At 38.5% G+C, this 26,435-nt stretch overlaps 1 protein-coding gene across 1 annotated transcript in view; it reads right to left on the bottom strand.

Moving 5' to 3' along the window:
- Positions 1–18,788, bottom strand: part of oprm1 (opioid receptor, mu 1) — a 32,728-nt gene extending 13,940 nt beyond the window's left edge. The window contains exon 1 of the mRNA XM_067610483.1: positions 17,914–18,788. Coding sequence (XP_067466584.1) covers positions 17,914–18,194 — 281 coding nt within the window. The 5' untranslated portion in view covers positions 18,195–18,788. The remainder of the gene's footprint in view (positions 1–17,913) is intronic.
- Positions 18,789–26,435: the final 7,647 nt, after the last annotated feature.

The raw sequence follows: 26,435 nt of genomic DNA on the forward strand, positions 1-26,435 counted from the left end.
TTTTAAGACACTGTTGACTTATATGTATTATTATACTAATATTATACTTATATTATAATAATAATATGATAATATCTTTATTTATATAGCACCTTTTAAAAACAGAGTTTTGCTTTGTAAGTGCTTTGACAGACAAAGCAAAGACACGACACAGAAAACAATAACAGGTCTGACCTTAAGACGACAGCAGCAGAAGACAAAGAAAAACAATAGAGATATGATAAAAAGATTAAATGACAATAGAAAGATGATCGAAAGACAACATTACATAAAAACAAGTCTGTAGAAAAATAGGTTTAAAAGAAGTTACTGATTCTGCGAGCCTTATCTCCTCAGGCGAGTCGTTCCAAAGTCGAGGGGCCGTGATGGCAAAAGCATGGTCACCTTTAGATTTAAGCCTCGACTTTGGAACAGCCAGAAGGGCCCCACCTGAGGATCTAAGGCTGCGGGCTGGTTCATATGGGGTCAACATATCTGTTATGTAGCTTGGAGCCAGACCCAGACGTGCTTTAAAAGTGATCAGTAGAATCTTAAAACCAATTATAAAACAAACAGGGAGCCAATGGAGAGAAGCCAGGTTTGGGGTGATGTAATGTCTGTTAAAACCAGTAAGAAGCCGAGCTGCTGCATTCTGAACTAGTTGGAGACAAGAGAGGGATTTTTGTGTTATGCTGGTAAGGAGGGAGTTACAGTAGTCTAATCTGGAGAACATGAAGGCATGATTTTTTCAAGGTCAGGGTGGGAGAGCATTGGCTTAATACTGGACATGGTTCTTATTTGGAGGAAGCAGGACTGGACAACTTTTTTAATGTGTGGTTTGAAACTTAAATCTGAGTCAAACAGTACTCCTAGATTTCTGGCAGTGGGCTTCATGTTGGTGGATAGAGGACCAAGACTGAAGGGGTTTTTCGGATTAGGGGGACTGAACAGTATGATTTCTGTTTTTTTGAGTTGTTGAGTTGAAGAAAATTTTGTGCCATCCAACAGTTGACATTGCTGAGACAGTTTATAGCAGCAGCTAGGCCTCTTGGGTCACCGGGTCTCAGGGGAAGGTATATCTGTGTGTCGTCTGTATAGCAATTAAAAGAAACGTTGTGTTATTGGATGATTGAGGCAAGTAGAAGCATTTAGATGGAAAATAAAATTGGACCTAAAATTGAACCTTGCAGTACACCACTGGTAATGTGGGCTTTGGAAGAAGTGAAGTTACCGATGGTGATGATAAGAATAAAACCAGTGTGGTCTACTGTGTCAAAAGCTGCACTTAGGAGCTAAAAGAAAAAAAATTGCGCTCTCCCCCCTTTCAGCTGCTAAAAGGAGGTCATTAGTTACCTTGAGGAGGGCAGTTTCTGTGTTATGTAAAGCTCTAAAACCTGACTGAAATTTCTCAAAGATATTGTTTAGACACATAAAAGCTAAAAGCTGGTTTGAAACAACTTTTGGGTTTGTTGCCTTATATCCATGACTTTTTCATCTAAGAAATTTAAAAACCTCTCACACATCTCTTGTGAGGCATCACAAGGGGAGAGGGTGGTGACTGAGTCTATTATTTTAAATGAAATACTGGGGTTATAATGATTTGCTAAAATTAAACTCGAAAAAAATGATGTTTTAACTTCTTTAACTGCCTTTTGATTTGATTTGTCATTACGTCTTTCCAGATCTCATAAAACTCGTATAAACTTGTTTTTTTCCATTTGCCTTCCTTTTTCCTACAGTCTCTATTTAATTCCTTGGTGGATTCATTTAGCCACGGTTGCACTTCTCTCTTTGACTTTTTATCCTTGTGGGGGGCAACAGAGTCCAAGACAGACTGACAAGTGTGATTAAAAAGAGAGACCAGCTCCTCTGTATTAAAATGAGGACTACAGGCAGCTAAAAAGGCATTAGTAAAAAGCTCAGAAAACTTGCTTTGTGATCAGACACACAGATATCCTTAATCTCAAAATTGTCAGGGCTGAGACCGCTGTATAGAACTAGGTCAATAGTGTGAATGTGTAGGTTCTTGTATTACCTGAGTGAGGTTAAAATATTCTAAAGTGTCCATAAAATCAGTTACAAACCTCTGAGAAGGGAAGCACATATGGATGTTAAAATCACCTAAAATGAGAATTTTGTCATGCTTTGACATGAAATGGGATAGTAGCTCGGCAAACTCTTGGATAAAAATATTGTTTGGCTTGGGCGGTTTGTAGATTATTAAAATGATTACAGGCTCTTTAGAGTGTACCATAAACCAAGGTGTTCAAAAGAAGTAAGATTACGATGGGGGTGCATTTAAAATAATTTCTGTAAATGACAGCAACCCCCCCCCCCCACTCCCCTGCCTGACAGTTGGGGTTGATGTAAGTGTGTAAAATCAGGGGGGGGTTGCTTCGATAAGAGGACTGCAATCTCCCTCAGATAACCAAGTCTCTGTGATTATAAAAACGTCCAGGTTGTTAAAAGTAATAAAATCTTGACATAAAAAAAGACTTGTTATTAAGGGATCTGATATTTAAAAGACCAACATTTACGGGTTTGGATTTAAGAGCAGGGGTTAAAAGAGTTTGCTGAGGGGCTTGGATTAAATTGTTATGATTTACAGCAGCGAGGCGTGATGATGAGCCAGTTACAGTGAGTCTATGGTGGGAAGTAATGGTCTGTATGGGGAAGGTGGTAGTGACAGATGAAGCCTGTGGGGGGGGGGCTGATAGGGCGAAAGGTACTGTGAGCTGTTCCTATAGGAGGAGAAGAAGGCACCGGGCAGGGGGTGTTTGATGTAAACAGTCATTCATGTGGGGCAGACTGGACAGCGTGCTGCATGTTAGCTACAAGCATTTGGCTACCCATCCAATATTTAACCAAGACCACCATCTCTGTAAACATAAACATAAAACATTTCAATCATGCTTTAGTTGCAATAAGTGAATATTGCAGGAAAACAAATTAAAGAAACATTGTTAGTGAATGTTTTGCCAACGTGTATGACCATTTTGCAATTTTGCAGATTAAAAACATTCCCTCATTATGTTGATTAAAAATGTGATTTGGGTGGCATTTCTTTCTGTAAAAGGACATTTGCTATATTATAATTAACAGAATTTCTAAGAGATAGGGTCTCTTGTGCACAAGATGATGTTGTAGATACCCACCAGCAGACATTTCATTACATTTTAAACACTTTGAGAAGCTGTGCATGGCTTGAATGTTTTTTGTGTTGTATTAATTGATACCATACTGTTGTAAAACGGATATTACTGACAACATTATTACTTTATCAAGTGTAAAATTAATTTTCATGCCAGTGGTAATCACTTGATAAATATCATTCATAAAGAGGATACAGCTTTCCTGTGGATTGGTTTCTCATTTTGGAAGAATTTTTTTGACTATTCCACATAAACAAAAGATAAGGACATTATCTCACATCTCAGTAAACAAATAACAGATAAAAATGTTTACAGCAAACAGAAAAAATGATAGTGAAGCCACAGAAAGGTTAGACAGGAGTAAACATCTGCAGAGAGCAAACATCCATTATGCCTCTTCTGCAAATAAAAAAGCTCGACAACAGAAAATAGTTCCATCTGCCTCACCACTACCTTGACTTGCTCTTTTCCTGGACCACTGAAGCAGAGGCGGCAGAAAGATGTGCAGTAATGGACCTTAAAATCATCAAAACAGTCCTTTCAGTGAAATCATGTATAATTCAGGGCCTTCCATCAACCCATTAGCTGTGGTTCCCACCTGGGTTGGTGAGATGCTCTTTGCTCCTGTTTATCATCTGTCTTTAATTCTCCTTAAATGAGAAAAAAATTGTTTGATTATGACAGTAAATTAGCTTGGATGCTTTATTCAAACATCCAAATCATTTGGCACATATGCATTTACACAACTGTGTCAGTGAAATAGTGTTAATGTGTTCATATGAATACATTTACATAAAAAAGGCCCTCAGGACGGTTGAGGATTGGTTGTTTCAATATACGCACAAATTCAACAGAGCTTAATGTGACCATCTGGGCAAAATTATAATTATGATTGAAAATACTTCAATTTACACCTGCTCTGACCGAGGACCACATGATCTTACATGTATGCTGCATGACAAATGATTAAAAGAAAATTACAATAACCTCTAGTCTGGCTCCCTAATGAGTCTCATCTGTTGCTGAAATTATAAAGTGCAAACACAGAAACAGCTATTTAATTGGTCAGGTTTTTTTTTTTGTTTGTTTGTTTTTAATTAATTTATTTTTTGAAAATACAGTATGGATGTTTTCCGCTTGTAAAATGAATCTGTTTCTCATATTTTATACACAAGTGTAACCAATTGGGAATGCTTCTTACAATTTTAAGTATGATCACATTTTCCACTTTTACATACATATTTAGAACACTAAAACTCTCTGCTGGTGGCAGTAATTGCTGCAGATGCTGTCTCTGTAATTGGGAGGAACCAGGCTGAGCTATTTAATAACAACGGATGAACATTGGCCCAATTATTTCTGGCCGCCAATAATGTCTGAGCCTTGTTTCCTTCTGGTTTGATTAAAGAAACACAGAGAGAGTGAGTAACATGAACATATAAGGGACGACCAGAAAGGAAAGAAAATGCGTTTTGCCCACACAGCATGTTCCTATTTCAAAACTGTACACGGCATGAAGCCGTCCAAATGTGCCTGAATGTTAATTAGTTGTTAACTGTCTGTCTTCACATGTGAGGATCTTGCTTCACCATGGCAACAACTGTGACCAGCCAGACAGGAATCTTATGTAGGACATGATTATAACATAACATAATAAGGAAATAATGACGCAGAAAGAGAACGCTTGCATTGGCTTTTATGTTTCTGTGTGGATAAAGCTCAGATTTAAAGCGATTTAAGCGACAAGAGAAACCTTTTATATTTTTGCGTCCAAATATCATATTAGATAATACCCATGGCATGTATGTCCTGTGTTGTTTTAAAGGTTTGGTCGAGCATTCAGGTGTTTTTCTGTGTGTATATATTCCTGTATTGGCATTATCAACCACTGAATATTACCTCCGCTCTTGTATAAATCAGGTGACACAAACCTAATTCATTTTAGTTTAAATATGTTTTTGACACAGTAATAAAACATAAAAGCAAAGTCATTTCATTTGTGTGAAGTGTGATAGAAAAACACAAATTGGATTAGGATTTATTATAGTTTCTTGTTAGTTGGTCTGGTCAGTTTTTGTCGTCTTTTGTGGTGCTTGATGTGTCAAACTGATATTTTTGGTATGCTAACAGATTTTAAGAGACTAATAACTTGGCAGGACATTTAAGGCTACTACAAGCATCAGTATGAGTGTTGTGTATCTATAATTGGAACAAACCTGTAGTGAATCAACAGACTTGTCACCATATTTGAACAATATGTCAAAATGAAATCTACACACTCATGGTGAACAGTCTGGAACCAAGCTGATTCATCTTCATGGTTCTTGTTGTACAGCAAGCTAAACATAATACATCATTAGCGTGCAAAGCTGACCAGTTTATGTGCAGCCTTGTATATGATTCATGGACTGCTGCTGGGTACAGATAAACCATTAAGCCCTGGTTGCAGAAACAGAGGCTGCTCATGTGAACAGACATCTGTATGCCTCTGGCCGATGACGCTGTCCATGCACGCTGTGCCTGATGGATTGGGATGCACAGGGTGTGACTGTGTGCATGTCTGACTGCTGGGTAAAGACTGATAGGTCCGTTACCATGGCAAGCAGTGTTAGGATGTTGAGGTTTGTCTGTCTTCACCGCATGTATGTAGTATTTATTTTAGGAGTGTGCAATATGGATAAAATACATGGAATACTTTAATACATCATCTGGAAAATCAACAAACTGTATGGATAAAAACACTAGACTAGAATATCTGTTTTTGACTATATCCAAGCTTATTCAGCTAATAAATTAAGGTACTTCATCACATTGCCGATCATTGCTGAGTTGTAATATTGCCAAAAATAGTCACATTCATCACTGATATTAAAAGGACAGCCACTATGGTATAAGCAGTGTGGCAAAATCTCATGATGGTTGACAAGTGCATATTGTTTTGTTGTACATACACTTGCCGAGCAATTTATTAGGAACACCCGTGCAATCTAGTGCAAACCAGTACAACAGCTCTGCCATGAGTTCTACTTTTATGAAGCTTATATATTTTCAGTTTTTGTTGAAGGTGATAATTCTACTTAATGTTTATCATTGAGGTCGCAGTGGGTGGTGTTAAGTACTGGAGTTAAGTTGTTATATTGAAAAGTGTTCCTGATATTTTGCCCTTTGAATGAGAAAGTGTGTCCAAACTTTTGGCTGGTACTGTACATTATATCACGGATGCTAAGAGCACTATAACTGCCCTTTCACTGTGACTTAAAATAAACACTCAGCATCTGTTTATGTTTGCTGCAAGCAACAGGTTTAAATAGCTAACTGTGCCAGTGAAATGTTTTGAAAAATGAGTGGTTTGCAGGTGTGGTTTGAAAGTTTCTATAGACAGACAGATATGTCTGTTTTCTTGCAGTGAACTGACATTGTCGTATAAACACTGTGAATCCATGCTGACTGCAGCTCTGAACAACAAACTTTTCAGATCTACCTTTCAAGCCAATGAGGAACAAGTTTTTGTTACTCACAACAGTGGTTTTCAGTGGAGTATTCCTTTAAATTTGACTCTCAGGGGGTTAATTCAAGTTTAATATAATTAAGTTCAGTTTAATATATATATTATGTATATTATAATATATTATGAAAAGGTGCAAATTATTTAGAATGTGCAACATAAAAGGTGAAGTAATTTATGCTTCAATTATCACCTAATGGAATAAAATGTTTAAATATGTGTTACAACTCTTGACTCTAAAACATATGCTGAGTTTGACCATGTAATGATTTGTCTTCAAACTCATAAAACATGTTAAAAATAATCTTGGAATATCAGACATTAGGTTCATTAATTGTATTGGTATGTTGGCTGCATGAAAGATCCTTAGAGTGACATAGCTGTGAAAAGCCAAAAATAAAAACAGAAGGGACATGGAACTGAAAAGCGGAAAAAGCTCACTAATAACACATATTTCTCTCATGTCCTAGCCTTTGGTTGGCAAAAACAGAGCCGAAAGACTGAAATCAGTATCAGGAGACATTAGGGACAGTAAATAAACAACCTCTCTTTTTAGTCTTTATGACAGCTGATACTTTTTGCTTTTCTGTTAATCCTGTTAGCAAACCACATTTCCTTTGTGGTATAAGCTGAATTGAAGTGCTAAAATTATTATTTTAACTCTCTTGGGAATCATTTCAGTAAATGGAAGTTATAAAAGCCACCGCTGGGAAGATGCTGCAGTAGAGATCGATCTCTATGTGACCCTTGGTGAACGCACACATCATTAAATGGACCTACACACAGTGTCAGAGGTCATGACAGACTGATGTTGAGATATAATGTTTATTTTGATGGTAACAAAAAGCTTATAGAAATGTTTTTTAACCAATTCAACAAAAGGCTAATAGTTGAAGAAAGAACAGTTAATACTAGAGCTACATTAACCTTTTTTTTTTATACAGTGAATCAAATAATACACAGTTATGTTGAAGGTTTGCTGGCACCAAAAGCTAGAATATATGAGATATAACAGCCAATATAACTAACTGCAGATACATTGGTATTGGTGTACATGTTGGCTGATAAATTACAACAAATTGAACTACAGAAGTGCCAAAGATATGTAGTAGTGAGAGTAGTGAGAAGTTTATTTTTCAAATGTAAAACATCCTGCCTTGAACATTTCTTGTTTGCAATTAGAGAAAGAAAGACAGAAAATTAATATCGACTGATATATAATTATCAGATATTCTAAACTCTCAAATATCGGTATCAGCCCCAAAAATGCAGTATCGATTGGTCTGTAGAATAAACACACTGTGTAACCATGTGCTACCTGTCCAGAGCAAAACAATAAAGAGCTGAAGTAAAGTCAAATATTTAAGCCAGAAAGAGACAGAAAATCTCTCAGGAGGTGGCAAAAAGACCAAAAATGGACTAAAATGCCAGACAGGAATCTTATGGAGGACCAAATGGACCAAATAGTGGCAAAGGAACTAAACTAAAGGAACTAAAGTAATTAAAACTCCCCTTTGTGCATTCTGTGCTTCTTAATTTTTAACATTAAGAAACCTCAAGAAATAGCCAAACTTCTCACTCGTCAATATTGATAGTGTCACCCGGTACTTCCTTATTTTGTGAATGAGGTGGTACAGAAGTTGAAACAGTTGTGATATTTGTGTTCATTGATCAATCAGTGATGTTCAGTGCAGAAAACTCTGTTAGTTCCTGTAAAATTTGAAACCTGTAGTTCCTCCAGTTGAAAGGCAGATAAAGCCTCTGAAAACTTGGTCTCAAATTTTAATTATTGCTCTGTAACAGTAAATATTTATAACTAAAGTAACAACAATTTAAGTTAAAATTGGGGAAAAACATGAAACCAATCTGCTTCATCTGCTTCATCAAGACTGGATGGGTGTAGTTTGATCAGATTTGATTGACAACATAAAGTAACAACACCACAAATATTGCTGAATCCTGATTGGCACATGGAAATTACAGAAATGTCTCCTGTGAAATAACCAAAACTGTTCTAACAGAAGAATTTTGTGTCCATGTAGGATTGCATCACTCATAGAAAGAAAGATGATTGAGAAAATGGGTTTTCAGGGCCTTTAACGGTTCGTGGTCCCTCGTGAAATTTCCTGTGTTGGAGCCTAATGCATTCAACAGGTGGACACAAAGTGCACTCCAAAGAGATGCTCTTGCTCTGCTTCAATTAAATGTGTACAATAAGTTGCCAGCTGTTTGCTATTAACCATAACAGGCTCATAAGCTAAATGCTTATGAGCTAAATGCTAATGAAATGCAGTTCTTCATCCTTACATTGAGTATGTTGCAAAAAGGTTTGCAAAAATATGTTATTTCAGGTGGTTGACAGGATGATGTAGATTTCTTATTAAGGGTTATGTTAATATACTTGACTTAACAATAATGACTTAACAATAATGGCTCCCTCAGTTATTTCTAAAAAAGAAATAAAGAAATCAAGGACTAAAAGCACATAATAAATTAATTTGGGAAGATTTCCTGAGGCACCATGTTGAGTGGGTTGTGATGGATTCTCATTGAGGTCTAGAATCCACTTTAAGAGAAATGGGATTCGATTCAAACATGCAAAAAGAGATTCATGGGTTTTCTGTCGTCAAAGAGCACTTCCATATCCCAGCTGGCCACTTCATTAAACACTTTTAACTTTTCATCATTACAAAAACTGTGTGTTGTCATAGAAACTCAGTGGGTGATGACATTATCAAGTATTTGCAACCCTTGGTTTGAAATGATTATGCTGTGTTGTTTTGTGTGTGTGTGTGTGTGTGTGTGTGTGTGTGTGTGTGTGTGTGTGTGTGTGTGTGTGTGTGTGTGTGTGTGTGTGTGTGAGAGAGAGAGAGAAAGACATCATTTAATGATTGATAATTTTATCACATCAGGCTCTATTTTAGCAACACAATCACAAAGACAAGCACAAAGCACAGGGTCATGTATTCACGCTCAATGAGAGCGTAACCAGGCGCACCGGTTATTTCCATTCATAGAAGTACCTGCGATATGTGCAAAAGGGCTGGGTGAAGTGGAACAAAAATAGGTGATTAATTACCATCCTCTCAGCCAAAAGGACCAAAGCGGCTGACAAAGTGTATTTTAGGATCTAGAAAGTAGCAACGTGTTGCACTGGTGGCATTAATCAGTTTTATGAGCCATGCATGAGTTCCTCCTCTCTATTACATCCTGTCTCTCTCTCTTCTGGTTTGCCTTATGCCCAGTTTAAACTTTCCTTTCTCCACTGCTCTAATCACTTTACCATTAACCTTAATAGAATGAACCGACAGACAAACAGAGAAACCAAAACATACGCCAGACAAATAAAAGAAAAACCTGATGAACTACATTGTTAAACAAACAGAAGAGTGTATGTTTGCTCGGGCCTTTATGCATGTATGTGTATGGCTGTACGTGTGTGTGTGTGTTTGGATCAATATGCTTGCCTGAAATCAACTAATGCTGCCATTTCCTGAGCTGTCTTAGCACATCTGCCATAACACGCATACACACTGAGAAACAGATGTGTAAACACACACACACACACACACACACACACACACACATACCACAGACACATAGAACTGGCAGATAAATAGAAAAAGATGAACAGTTATAAATCCAAAAGTCAGAGAGACAAACAGCTCGACTGAGTGCATTTCCTACTGCCAGACAGAGACTAACGGACAGTCTTGTGATAGATGTGTTGCTGTGAGGGTCACCGGGCTCATGGTGATGCGTTCATGCAAGCTCACATACACACACACACACACACTTTCCATGTTATGGAGAGTTAGAGACAGAAATATGCATGCATCTATGAACAAAAATGCACGCATACACAGTGACAAACCCACAAACAAGAACTCACACCAACATTTCACAATTAATAGTTTTCAGTTACAGAAGCCGCAAGAACTGCCGAGTTGCCACTACTTGCCACTACATTGCATTCAGATAATCTGGGTTTTTCTTACATTCAAAAGCATTATTGTAAAGCTGCAACAATTAGTCAATTAATTGCTCAACAGAAAATTAACTGCCAACTATTTTTATAATCCATTAATTGTTTTTATACATTTTTTAAGAAAAATGCCAAAATTGTCTTGTTCTAGCTTCTAAAATATGAATATTTCCTGGTTTCTTTCTGTCTTCCTGTGACATCAAACTGAATATCTTTAGGTTGTGGACTGTTAGTCGGGATAAAACAGTTAATTGAGAAAATAATCAACAGATTAATTGATAATGAAAATAATCATTAGTTGCAGCCCTAGTATCAGCTACAACATTCCTCCAGGTGTGTGTACACATTTCCTTCTGTCTCAGTGTGTTGATTTGCTGTCCAGTCCAGTTCCAACACTTAATCAATGTTTTATATGCGTCCCCAACAAAATCAATAAAGCCAGTTAAAGTGGCATACTTCCATGTCCAACAGTAGTGGCGTTTCTTTCTTGGCTATCAAACACAATTTCCAGTACAGACGGCGGAGGCCAGAGAGGGGTCGTGTTTTTGTTGCTATGCTGTTAACAGGAAGGTTGGGTTGCATGTGTAGAGGAGGAGGAGGGATCTGTGGGGATTGTTATTCCTAAAAGTACAATTCTGCTCTATTTTTTTCACGTTCTGACACATAATTTGTTTCTTTGCTCCACATTGTTACTCCTCTGCAGAAACATGCATTCACTGACGGAAACATTCAGCAAGAACATCCATCAACAGAGAGAGGTGACATATCGGAACGGTTCTGATTGACCTGACTGAAATTGATGCAGGGAGATCAATATAATATACGACTCCGGTGTCGAGAGGGTGGGGGTGACAAACTCAGCAGATGTTCAATTGATCTAGAGTTACTGTAAAAGGTGTAACACAACCCTCTTCATGCACACAGGCAAATGAAAGAGGTTGTGCAAACTGCCTGTTAATTGATACAAATCATCCACAGACGTGACCAGACACCTCGGACACTTACTAGCACGTTTCTTTCTTTCTATTTTCGTAGCTGCTTCCTTCTACAATTTTCAGTAATAATCCATACATGAAAATTCATCTACTGTAATATACCGCCAATCTGTACCACTTAAAGCAATCATCACTGTCATAATTAATACAACCTTCAGTGATTTTGGAGCATGTATATTTTATTTCAGCCCTGAATGCAGTTGCATTTCAGTATGGAAATTTATCTATACCTTCGACAAAAAATTCAAGGCAACTGAATATTCAGTGTTACAGATTAGCAAATTTCATTTTCATTTTTTAGTGAAATTAATTTAAACCAAAGACTAACTGTAAAGTGGGAAATCAATGAAAAAATCAATTATGCTTTAGAAAAAGATCAGCTCAAATGTGAAATATGTGTTATTTCTATTTAACAGGCAGAAATATCCAAAACAACCAGTTAAGATAGCGGAAATTTTTATCAAGTTGTAGCTTTGCTGAAAAGTTATCATGTTTTTTGTGATTTTCTGTTATTTTTATACTGTTATGATGTCAGATGTTAAACATGCTCCTTACAAGCCAAAAGCCCAGGCTTCAACTTGCTCTGAACACTTTGTTTACAATGTAGCGTCTACTTCCTCCTCATGATGACGTCAGAATAAAATGTTGGCAGTTTACGTTTCTGTGGTTTGCAGAAACGTTCAATGCCAATGTTTTCTTCTGGCACTTAGGTTGCATCAGGAGGGGGGCTTGAAGAGACTGGAGCTAAAATGGCTAAAAAGGTTTCAGACAAAGGCTGAATTGAGGGGTTGTGTAAAGCATCAGTATGAGATAAATAAGGGGTTTTTAAATGTAAATCATGCAAAGATATTCCAGTGGAGCCCCAGACTATAAATATAGACCTGTAAATGTGCATAATACGTTCCCTTTAATGTTTTGTTAATTATTTGTGGGAATGAGAAGATTGAGCCACAAAAAATAAAAACCTAACCTAAAAGCCACAATTTTTCATCTGGCAATGACAAGCAGAACAATTCAAACTTGGCCTAGTTGAGAGATGCTTGAATTTAGTTTGCAAAACACTTCAAACAGCCTCCAAATTGGATTATTGAAATCACAGTGACATAAATCACACACAATACACAAACACTGCATTATGCTGTGGCCTCATTGTGATTCATTCCAATAATGGCTTGCCATCTCCGGAAATATGACAAAAAGAAATGGGGAACCAAATTGGCCAAACCCAGATCCTCGGTGACAATCCTCGGGAATGGGGGAGGGGGGGTAGAATTGTCAAATTGATTTATCAGACAAATCTCAGATAAGTTACTTTGAAATGCCAGCCTTCATGATTAAAGACATGTTTAACAGTACCTGTCATAGCGTATACAGAGTAGAATCAGAGAAAGTGAGTGAGTCACTTCATAATCGACAGATGGACAAAAGAACCGAGAGCTCCCATCAATCATCAAGTAGAGAAGAGACAAAACTCTGTCTTTTGGTCCTTCCTCTTTCATTAATCATCTTTTCATTCTTCTCTCTGTGCAAAAACAGTGACTATCACCTATTTCATCTTCAACTTTATTCTCCGAGATGTGACAAATTCTGAAGTCCTTACAACTTCATGTAACTGGCCGTGAGTGAATGACTTTCCTCTGTCTTTCTGTTTTTGTCTTCATTTCTTTCTTTTGCCAAATTCAACAGAAAGTCTCCTGTTGAATCCAGACCGACAGCGCTGTAATTCTCCAGCAGTGTCCAATTGTGTTAAGAAGCTCATAACTCTCTCACACAGACAGACACTTACAAACAGGAAGGACAGTCTAATTGCCTCTATGCACTCTCTACTCATAACTGGCTCCCTAACAATAAATTAAATCCTGGACCATCCTGTTGTGTGCAGATACACACATTTAGTAAAACCAGCATGCAGAATTCCTTCCCCCGAGTCTCACACTGCGCTGTCAAACTCTTTAATACTGATAATAATGGTGATTGTTAAAAATTCAGGCAGCTTTTTGGTAAATGCACGAGCAAAACAATTAATCTTAATTACCTGTTGATTGCTTCATTGTTGCTGGGGGCAGAGGTTACAGTCTGAATACACTTTTCTTTACTCATTCTGTGCCAGGTGAGTTTGTCAAGCAAACAAAGTAATTGCAGCATAAAATCCACAGGCGAGCAGCAATTATTGAGCTGTCATTGGTTAACAGCACTGAAGGCCATAGTGCACAATGGGTACATGTTCAGCCCTGTGAAAACAGCTGCTACAAAATAGGTCAGAGCATGGGGTCTCAAATGTTTACAAGCTGTGAACAGGTAGGAAAAGGATGTGCCAAGTACTACGCACAGACACACGCAGTGGAATGCAACTCTGAAAGGCAGAAGCTATTCAGGGATGGTAGGAAGTTCAGAACTGCTGCTGCTGGTTTAAATCCACAGCTCCTCTGTGTATACCTGAAAAAAATCTATATGCTGGATGGTCCTGCGCTGCCTTAGCCACTAGTGTGAACAGCCACGTCGGATGTGTATAAGCTCACATCTATTATGCATGATGTTCGTGAATAGACATGAAAGGTATCCAGATTTACTGAGCAACTATTATCTTTTCACAAGTCTGTGCCATGAAAGAGATGATTTAAAACAAAGTCAATGATCTTGAGGGATGATTTGCGTGCATTTTTACTGGGTAAAAACATTACGCATACACAGTGAATAATTAGTCTTAATGAGGGAGACGCCATTCTCTTTCATCCCTCGCAACTCACCTCTTCTAATTGAGGATTAATGGTTGCCAGGTGGTGACAGCACATCAATAGACTGCAGGTTAGTCATTTGAGACTCAGCCTGAGAGAGACCCCCACTATTTGTCACATCAGGCAACGGGAGCTAAAAGAAACCCATTAGAGAGTGGCATCAGTGAGGATCTGTGACATCAGTCTTGTGAACCAGATTGTGTTGACTCTCATCATCTTTCATGCGACTGGGTTCAAACTCTCGCGTAAACAGCAGGGACACAGATGTGTAGAAGTTATTTTGACGTCAGACAACAGGGTCATGGAAAATGTGCCTCATGTGAAGAGCGACAGCATTGTATACTGTCATGTTTGTTGTACTGCTACGTGCAGGTTCAGATGTTTGCTGTTGGGAAATGAGAAAGCATCCAAAGTGTAAGAGATGCCTGCTGAACATGGCTGATCAGGTACAGCTGCTCATCTAGCTGGATGGGGGGATGGAGGCAGGGCTTTTGGGGGGAGGTGATGGTGGTGGTGGTGTGAAAGGAAAGGAGAAGAGAGGAGAGTCATTTTGCTCTCATCATGCTCAAAACGCCTCCCATTGTTTCCATGGTAGCATGAAGCACTCTGCACTGGCGACATATTCCATGTGGAACCCATCGATTTCTGTTCAACCGCAATTGATTTTTCCAATTGAGCGTGCAAATCTCTGACCGTGTTTATTTGAAGTTTGCGGATGTGCGTGTGCAACGAGTAGATACAGACAGAGAAGGATGGGGAGATAAAGAGTGAGAGAGAATGCTTTATGGCTTTAAGGTTATCATTACTCAGACAGTAAGGGGGGAAAACATCTCTCATCCACTGCTGTCTCTATTTAATCTAGCAAAATGGCATTCAAGGCTGCGACTGTAAAGTGGGGACGGAGAGTTCAAGACTACATTTCCATTTACAAGTAAATATCCACTGTGTGTCATTACCCAAATGGCTGTTCAATCTCAATCTGCCAACACACAGAGAATAGACCAAGAGATGGACAGAGATAGAGAGAAAGACAAAGAGCTCCATGAATGTTAATGACCCTGTTTTCAGAAGAACTACAGACACATCTTTACCTCACTCCCAATTCCCTTAAAGCTGCATTAGTCGAGCTGAAAAAGTTACAAAAAACTTTTTTCAGTTACAACCATACACACAGTTATCTGTCAGTATCAGGATTGATGCCCATTACCATTGAGAACAGGAAGGAGACGGGTGAGTCGTCCTAAATCTGTTCCCACACAACAGCCAAGGCTGAGCGAGCTCAAGTAATGTCCTTCATCATCTATCATTTGCTTTGTTGACAAACTGCTTTAGAATAAATAATACAAACCTATATACCAACTCATATATCATGATCACTCTTGTACTTTTGCCAGACAGCTACAGACATATATCCCCTCATTAAAACAATGCTGGTGCATAACTTGTATTTCAAAAGGTGATTTCACTTCCCATTTGCTCTCTCTTTGTTTTCCACTACATCTTGTTGCTATGGAAGTGCCAGGGGGGCAGATCTGGCGTAAGTAAATTAGGATAGAAAACATCCGGCGTAGATGCAGAAAACATCCTGCAAATGTGCATGCATTCTTCAGCAAAACAAAACTACTGGGGGAAGCACTAACACTCAAGGGGATGATGTGCGCGGTCTGGCAAATGAGCATTTATTTGATACTGCATCTCTCTTGGAAACAGTGGAGAAGTGAGGAGAATAATAGGTGCAACCAAGTGATGAAATGATATGATACAGTATATTATACTAGTAATGAAGAGGTAAATCAAAATAGAGAAGTCTTTCAACACTCTAAATTCACTAATAAAGTGGAGGCATTTCAATTTCAAAGCCATTAAGGCACCTGTCTGACAAGTTCAGCTCAGCAAATCCCGCACTCGGCCACTCTTCACTGACTCCATCAGACCAATAAAGTGGGTAATCACAAGGTGGGAAAACGAAGGGGAGCACCCTCACCTTTATCTCAATCTTCCTCACTCCTTAAATCGCTCGCAACTTGATCAATCTCCTCCCTGAAACTCTCCACACACGTCCAGCTTTTTTCATCCAGTTCATCTCTCACCTGTTCTGTCCTCATTTCGCTCCTCCAATCTAGTGCTTTTTATTACCTGAAAGAGCCTCGTCCGGAATGATGTAGCACTAGCCAGGGAGGATTTAACTTATATAAGTGTTAGATTTTTCTTGTGTAATTACAGACCACTAATGAAATATTGCTCCTTGCAGTTAATTCCATCTCAGTGGGCTGATATCATTAACACAATAAGTGATTTTCAATGCAATTACTGTATATCTGAAGTTAACAAAAAGGTGCATTTACAATCTGAGTGAGTTTCTTTTTAAATCAGGGAAATAATTGGCTTGTGAGAGACTCTTAATAACTCTTAATAGCCTTTCCTAACACTGAGTTATTTCCCCTGCAAGATTCCTCACTCAACTGGTCTCTGAGTTTTAAAAAAAAAGAACTTTTTAGTGTGTGAAATGGCTGCTAGAGCAGAGGTTTCAGCTATTCTGTGAGCAAGTGGCCTTGAAAATTCTCACTGATGCACAGCTCATCATGTATTATCATCTCTTACTTCTTGTGGCAGGTGATTAAAGAGAATAAAAGTTCTTCCTGTGACAAGATCCTGAAAGTGTGACATTAGTTTGAAATATTAATTAAGGAGATGTGTTATCTGAGTGAACAGATTCAGCCCAAAAGTGGCCTAGATTTGGGAAGGCGGGACATATTAGAACATTAGCGATCAAATGCTCCCTAAAATCGTCTTTTGCTCCATCTTTGCATCTTTTGTATAAAATCAACGCTGGAGTTGAGTCTTGTAGAGCAACCTCGTTTTCAGATCAGTGCCAAATAGAAATCTAATTAAAAAGACTCTTAGAATAAGCACATTCATATACAAGGACACTGAGCCGCTGTTCATAAAGCAGCATCTGACAGGATTCATGGTTCATAATGTTTTTGTTTAGCAGGCTCACATGGGAGTAATATACATCGTCATGTCACAGCAGTGGGATTTTCCAGTTTAGTTCTGGTTATGCGGATGAGAGAGGATGCTGTGTGGCTTTACATGCTGTGTACACACATACATAGAACATATTTTATTCCTTTTGTTGTGATGGATAATGGCTTGTCGCTGTGTAAAAGGAAGAAGCGTGTTTTTTTTTTTTTGCGCAGCAGCCTTTCTTCTCCATCCTCTCTCTGTCTCTCGGCTCGCTTTTTTTGCGCGCTGGCGCAACTTGCTGCGAGGTTGGAGGCATTTTACGCACGAACGGCAGCTGAGCTGGCAGCACTGTCAACACCGCATTCACATGGTCTCACTCGGCCTCATAAACACACGCGCACACACACACACACACATACAGACACGCACGCCTTAATGTACAATACACAGCAACAGGTTATGCGTCCCTTCTCACTTGCATGTCATGTTAGAAAAGGATGTTTAAAAAGTGTAAAAGGCCTCATTATGCGCAAAACAGCTGACAAAACAAATCCACACATATCAGTGTTTTTTGTGAGTACTTTGGCTGTCTTACCTGACAATGATATACATGACCAGCACGTTTCCAACCAGCCCCACCACGCACACTATGGAGTAGAGAGCGGTGATCACGATCGCTATGATAACCGGATTCGCGTCGTCTTCCATGCTCCCGGTCAGTCCGCGGTCCCCGTCGCATCGCGCCTCCACGAAGCTCGTGGTGTTGTTGCCGTCGGCGAAGTTCAGACACAAGCTGTTGTTGTTGTTATTGTTGTTGTAAAGCACGGGGATCGGGCTCCGGTAATCCGCCTCCGTGCCGTTGCTTGCGCTCTCCATGGTCCTCGCTCGGTATGTGCTGTGGGTGGTGCGCGCGTGGATCGCCTCCCGCAGGTGCCTTTCGGTGGACTCGGTACCCGTGATGCCCCGCTGGGTGCTTGTGTGAAGTGTAGAGATGCGCTGCGTTTTAGGAGCGGGACGGACCGCAGGTAACGTGAAATCACCGTGTTGAAGAATGTGGCCGCGTGTGATGTAGTGAGGGTTAACGCCAGCCTGCGCGAGACTGAGTTTAGTGAAGACCCTCGCGCGGCACAGCGAGCCTGCACGGGGCAGAGGCGACGGTGTGAAAATGAATTAGTTCGCTCCCTTGCTTCCTCCCTCTTCTTCTCTTCTTTCCTTCTTTCCTACACTTCCATCCTCCACTCATTCCTTTCTTCTGTCTCCTTCCTTGCTTCCTTTCATCCTTTAATCCTTCCTTGTTCTTCTCCTTCTGTCCTTCCTTCTTTTTCTGTACTTCCAGCGTTGTTCATCCCTTCGTTCCTTTTCTTCCTTTTCTCTTCGCCTTCCTTCCCTTTATCCAAGTCTTCCTTCGTTCTTTCCTTTCTTCCTCCCTTTTTCACCACATATCCCTCACCTTTGATAGTTTCTCTCTTCTGTCCTCCCTTTTCTCTTCCTTGCTTCTGTCTTTCCATCCGTCCTTTTATCCTTCCTTGTTCCTCTCATTTTCTTCCTCCTTTCCTTCCTATACTTCCATTCCTTCATTTTTGTTCACCCCTTTCTTCTTTCCTCCCTTCTTCCCTAAACTTCCACCCCACCCCTTCTTTCTTTCTTTCTTTCTTTTCTCTTCTCATTCCTTCTATTTTATCTTACTTCCTTCTTTCCTTCCTCTCTTTTTATCAACATCCACTACCCTGTCACTCACCTTTGTTCATTCTCTTTTTCTCTTGGTACTTCCCTCTATCCTTGCATCCTTGCTTCCTTCCTTCTTCCTCTCCTTGTTTCTTTCTTCCCTCCTGTCTTTCCCATACTTCCATCCTTCTTCCCTTGGCTCCTTTATTCTGTTTTCATCCCAGGTTTAAAAGCACTTTACATTTACACTTGTCACACATGCACACGATCATAGATACTGTTACCTTTACCCAATGAAAATGAAAAGGTGATAATATAATATAACATTTGAACATCACATCAATCTCATCACCATCAGTTTCCCTCTTTAGTGACAATGTGCTGGGAAGTACTTATAACTACTTTTTCCATTCAGTGAAATAATCAAGAATAAAAAGCCTGTTGGATAATAAACTATCATGACAGCAGCAAATAGCTTGAGTACGATCTGAGGACAGTAATGGCTGGCAGGGAGGAGTCGAGGGATTATCTGTCGAGTCTTCCACGCGTGTACATGTAGCGCTTTGATGAGTCTCCTCAATTCTGATTTCTGTTTTCTGCGCTCTAACGGCATTGTAATGAGTGAAGCCAGACAAGGGAATGTGGTGCAGTGTAATCCAATAGGAATTGATTTTAATCAAGATAATGTCCCTGCTTGTCTCATTACAGTTTCAGAGAGGCGCGAAACGGGCAAAGATCATTTACTAAGCGTGCCGGAGGCCTGTTTGGAGTAAAACTGTTCAAGACAAGAATTACTAGTGCTCAAAGTCATTGTTGTAAATTTGTTTTCCGAGTCGCTTTAATCAACAAAATCCACACAGCAAAACGTACTTGACAGCTAATTGTATCAGCGGAATAAAATCTGAGGAACAGCAAGAACGGAGAGAGCTTTCTTTGTCACTTTATATGCACAGAGACGTTTTCAAATACCCAACACCAGGGTTTTATTTCATCGGGATGTGACATTACTTTGCTGCCTCTCTGTTTGGTTTTCACACGCCTTTCAGTTCTGAGTTTGTTCTTTTACCAAGTGGATTGATTTCCGTGGCTAAAACATTTCCCTTGAGCTCCTGTCTGAGCAACCTTTTGCTCGGTTGTGTTTTGTGCCGATAGGTGAATGATTCATTGGTGCAAGACTGAGCAGTACTGCATCAAGAGGCACTGCAGTCCCTATTAACACGAACAGGGTACAGATGGTCATTAAATTTCAAGGATAGGTTATGACAAGAGGGCATTTTGTACTAAAAAGGCTGCTTTTGTGGAAGATGCCCACTTTTTGTCTTATGCTTAAACCTTGTACAGCTGAAATTAAGGTTTATATTGTGTCGCATTATGAAGGGATCATTTACAGGGGGGCAGTTACCATCAAGCACACATGAGATTTAGTCTTCTGTAACTTTTCCCACAGGTAAAAACGGGCAATTTGTTAGGCTGATCTCAGTAGTTTTAGACCCAGTATCTCTCCACCAGAGTTTAATTCTTGGCAGCATTGAGAGGGCTTTGAAACAACATATTGGGAGATAAATAGGAACACTTATTTGTTATTTCCTAAAGAGTTTCCTTCAAAGAGTGTTGTGGAAATTTTTCATCGTTGCTCAAGAACCACACAGAGACATAAAGAAAGCATTAAATATTGTTACTTGTTGAAGCAGTTATAGACACTGTACAATCCATCACACCATCAGTAACAATTATACAAATGTCCAAACACAAACAAAAATACAATCATGTATTTTTGGAGAGAAAGCATGTTGTCCAGCTGGCCCTTTCTCTTAAGATTGTGAACCCAAACTAGACAGCTTTATACCTCTCCAGAAGCAAAGCTAAAAACAGTCTGGTCCCTAAATGGACACCTCCAAAATTGTTACACCTTCTTACAAACATGTATGGTCATACAATCTAACAGACCTCATGGTCAATCAATAACTTCAACTTTAGCTTGTCTAGTTACCTCATGATCCACACAGTCTCTAAAACAGTAGGCTTAAGACAAAGATATCTCTCAGCAAGCAACCCTCAGATAGAAACAAGTTCAACTAGCCTAGGAGTAGGATTTCTTCACCAACATGTATCCCCAAAATGACAATGACATTACATCACATTCAGTTGATAACAAACATCGACCCCTTAGTTTAAAAACATTTGTAACATAAATACAAAAGATTAATAAAATGATAACCTATTATTCAATTTTCTTTCACAAGAGAAGCCTACATAATCTGGCACTAATTAAATGAAAAATGGAAACAGTTCTGAGTTCTCTGACAGTTGTTTTAGATGGACTTGAGTTAGTTGGGTTGAATTTTATAAGCATTTGCTGATTGTATAAGTTTTTAAAGGAACTTTGCCAACTTGCAGAAAATAATTGAACAGCCATGATTTATGAAAAGTTCAAAATAATTTAGATGCTTTAGAGACCTCAGCATTTCTAAAATTCTGGCACTGCGGCTGGTATTTGGAAGAGAAATGATTACAGCAACTCTTTTAATCGTACATATGTGAGTATTGTTTGAAGATGCACTTGAAAAAATGTGAATGAGAAATTAGGATTAGACATTAGAGGTATGAATCACATAAATGATTTCCTATTGTTTTATAAAGTGTTGTGAAAAACAGGTACCATTTACAAGTTTCTTCCTCTCACACAATTATTCCAGAGATGATGTTTAAGTGCTTTGAAGAAAGATGTTCATAATGCTTTTGAAAAGTAAAATTCACACTCTTACTAATATCATCATTATTCCTCTGAAGTGCTGCCATCGCATTCGTGTATCTCCAGTGAAGTGGTGGGAGGCGGGGGCTTCATCCTGTTGCCATGGTGAGGATGAACATTCACATTTCACAAAGCCAACACTTTTACAAGCTCCACAGGTGAGCCATGCATGTGTGTTTGTGTGTGTGTGTGTGTGTGTGTGTGTGTGTGCGTGTGTGCGTGTGAGTGTTTGTATATCACATGGTGGTTGTTAACCCTGCAGTCACGGCATATTGGATATGTTTCCTTAAGTGACTACAAACAGGAAATTCACAGCACTTTACCTGCCGGCACAACCCCTCAAATGAGACATGACCATGAGCTGTAGAAGCAAAAGTGATTTAATTATTTATATGTTGCCTTAAAACCAACCAGCAATACATGCTTCAGCTCCCAGGTTTTTATTTATCTGTTTAAATTTTAAAAGAAAAAAACGTTCAACATGTTACAGCTCGAACTAAAAAATCATCCTGAAGGTGTCTAAGTCTTTTTAAAAAATGTACAGGGGATGACTGGGGTACCCAGGTGCAATTGTTGTATATTTATTGTCAACAAATCTTATCTGCAGTACCCAAACCAACAATAAATTGATCCTACTTGTGTGTGTGTGTATCCAAAGCCTGATGTATCTTTTGCTCCATTGTTGTTCAGAAGCTATTTATCAAAAACACGCCACACCACATTTCATCTGTCTTTGGAGGCATTTCTTTTTCTTGAGGAGACAGTAAAGATGCAGTTAGGTGACAAAAGCAGCTAATATGTAGCATTATGGTTGATATGTACATTTCATGCACACTAATATCTTTGTTTATTCAATTAATGGGGAATACATTACACTTTTTGATCTCACATTTACAGGCTTTTTTCCCCAGTTTTTCATTACACTGGAGAAATAAACTTCTCCGTTTCAAATACCACATAGTGCTGACAAATGCTACATGTTCTTTTCACATTCAGGTCCAAATAATTAAAACTGGCAACAGTATTGGAAATTATTCAGCGAGGCACAGCTCTCCTATGACTGGTGCCTGTTACCAAACACAGAAACAGACACATGCATCACTGATCTGCCAGAAGTAGTTCTCCCAATGGACTTCCAGTGTTTTTGTCAGAGATTCTCTTACAATACTTAGACTCGTAACTATTTATATAAAACAAATATTTATTCATTCTAGCTGGCTTCACCTATTTATCATATTGTATTTGATAAAATATGTTTAAACTGGAGAAGTTTATGTAACCGTATTAAGGCACTAGGCATGTGAATTTGCAAACTGTATGATTATTGTGATGTTATCTCAAGTGACTGGCATTCTGTATTCAGAACAAAGGCTCAAATTGAAGCATGTTTGTTCTAAGCAGCTGTAAAGCATTACAAAGGATGTTTAGGCAGTGGAAGATTTTCTTTTTATGTCAAGAGCAGGACTGGCAACAAGCAGAGAAAAGCATTTGAGGCACAGAAGGACCAGGAAAATATATCAAAAACAATTGCTGAAGAATGACTTTAACTCTACATGCATTTAGCAGCACTTGTCGGCTATATCAGAAGTCTGGCAATCAGCAGAGTACTTGATATCTGAACTTCTGAACTAACAGCGCTGAAGAGATCAAACTATGGGTGCATCAGTCAAAAAAACTGCAGGTGAAGAGGATCATAGTCGAAAACCATGATTGCGTCTGACTATGGTCTCAAGTTAAAGGTGCACTGTGGAGTTTTTGACCACTAGTAGCGCTATGGAGCAATATTTGGATAAGTGTGTGTGAGGCATGCACAAGAGAATACACATGAACGCACAAGCATGCAAGCAGCATGATACAGATTCGCTGTTTTTTTCGCTACTCTGCGGAGCGACATTTGGTGGTGAAACACACAAAGACGAGTAGCACCAACAAAGACAGTGAAGAAGAAAACGGCAAGCAAGCAAACCTGGATGTAAACAATGCAGAATTTAAATTATTCAAAACTTTCACAAGAGCAAGTTTTGCACTTTTACATTTTTTTGAGGTGGAGGGCAAGAAATCAGGACCTGAAAATTGTGAATGCTATTTTTCTGTTAGTTTCTGCATTTACATACACATACATTTTTCTTGCAAATAACATAACATGCTGAAATAATAATTAGACTAACAACAGATGGAAATTTTATTTAAACCGCTGTATTATTAATGCAATAACTCGACTTATAATTGTTTTGTTTTATTTCAATTCCTGTTCTTTTTGGGAAAATATCAAATTTAAATTAAATTATAGACAATGAAGAATGGATATTTGATCTTTTTTTACCCTAAGATCATGCAGAGTAGTTGGAAGTAGTCTGCAGATGTTTTGAGTGCAGCCCCAAACAGCTACTCCACTCAGTCAGCCTGTATGCAAAAGTCAGGGCATAAAAAATTACAAGAATTGCTGCTCTTATCCCCGTGATAACTGAAGGTGGTCCAGATGAGTGAGAGGGACATGTTTGTTAACATTACATATTGAATGTATAGGAGGTTTAACAAATACTAACAAGTCATGGTAAGTCCCTTTTGATTGAATGTTTTTGTTTTGTTTTGTTTAGCAAGACAACGCCACAAGCATAAATACAAGATAAGATGAGAATGTTATAAAGTGAGGAAAGAGAGAAAACACACAATCCATCCACCCACACAGTCCTACCCGTCCCTCTGCTGCTTTGCAATTCATAAACAGTCAGATACATCTTACATACAGTACAGGACTGAACTAAACCAGCAGCTGTTGCCTCATCATTAAGAGCATTTATAGATGCCATCGACATTTCTAAAACCAAAAAAACTGTGAAACGTGTGAAAAAGGGTTTTACATCTTAAATTAAGAATTTTATTAGGTGTAGTCAAGCCAGAAGAAGATCTTCTTTTGATACTGAAGGATAAAGAAATTGGGTGTTTTCATTTATTTTATTTGTTGGTTTATTTCACAAGGACTGTGCACATTAATAACATTGCTGTAAATGTACCAAAGTTTGCCAAGAGGCTATTTTTCACCTGCAATTTCTGGACAGATGTTACAACGATAGATAGATAAGAATATAAAATTTAATATTACAACATTATTCAAATCATTTATAAGCATGCAGAGCAATAATAAAAAGAGAAAATAGAGAGTGTTAATGTTAGAAAATATACAGAACATTGTACTGTCAGATACTAATTAAAACATGCAACACAGAAACACATAGTAGACATGCAATAAGACAACATTGTGCTGTATTATTAAACTAACTGAAACATAAAGAGCACATATAGTACATAAAATATATCAATCACTCTGGCACAAAAAAAGAATAAATGCAGGTACATGAGGACAGACTGATAGAAGATAGTGAAAGATGACAGCTGACAGAAAGATACACAGAGCAGACAGATTGAAGGCATTGATTGGTCAAGCTGACAGACCTGACAGCTAATTAACTATTTCTTCAAATGAGCTTTAAACAGTTCTCTGATCTGTGCTGGAATAGAGAACATGGACTGACTAAAAGGATTTTTCTTCAGTGGGATGATACAGAAATATTTACATTATTTTCTCTTTATCTTGAGTTGTAAGACTTCAAACAGTTTGATTCTTCTTCTTGATTCTTGATTCATGACCAGTCGGGCTTCATTACAGCACAACTTAGGGTGGTGGAGATGGAGACATTGTGGTAATTCACAAATAAAAGTATCTATCTCTGTTTGCTTCAGGAAGTTCTGCTCTAACAGATTTATTTACTATGATAGAATATCTGACTCTCTTCAAAGAGAAGGAGACAAAACTTTTTGACATAAATGATAAAATATGTGACAGCGTTACGAGCAAGGCTTTGATAACGATTGTGAATGGTAGGATGAAGGAATGCTATGCTTTCATCTGATTGGCTTCCAGAAATAAAAAATAATGTGGGAACTCACTCATAAACAAGCTTTTTTTTGCTGTTTTTTCTTGCCTTGTAGTACTGGCTCTGATCTGCAATAAGGCTGCAACTCAGATGAAAGCTTTTTCCTGAATAATATAGGCTTTGTGTACAGTGTTGCCTCCTGAATTCTTTATTTTGTCTCAAAATTAAGCAGAAAAAAATACAATTATATATGGATTTGTGTGACATTTCCCACCACAAAATTACAGATTTTTAAAGGACTTCAAAAAACACATAAAAAAAACTGTCATTACAATAATAAAAGTAATTGTAATTTGTTCATTTTCACCCATTATACATCCACTTTTTACACAGCCACAGACAGACAGTTTGTGCATCACCAAGCATAAAACTAAAGGTATTCATAATTTTCTTGTGTTCCCTGTGATTGTGGATTATGTTGACATGGTATGTAGGAATGCCAGCTCTGCAATGCTTCCAACAAGTGTAAACAAATGACACGCAGGTACTTATTCATTCCCCAGAGGAAGCCGCCTACATCAGCCTGTATACAGTCTTTGTCTTTCTGTAGTGTAAATATTGTCAAACAAAGCGAGGATTATCGGAGGGGCAGATCCGGGGGTTACACGTTGATCTTCTTCCTCTTTCCATCAGCGCAGTGCTTCTAGTAAAATGAGGCTAGACTGCATTGCTCCATTTAAATGCTTTGTTCATTTAAGTTCTCTTTTGTTCACTCGAGTTCCATTCATTTGTAGTTAAATTCAGTTAATTTCAGTTTACACCGGT

Source organism: Thunnus thynnus, chromosome 14, assembly GCF_963924715.1.
Source record: "Thunnus thynnus chromosome 14, fThuThy2.1, whole genome shotgun sequence".
Lineage (NCBI taxonomy): Eukaryota > Metazoa > Chordata > Actinopteri > Scombriformes > Scombridae > Thunnus > Thunnus thynnus.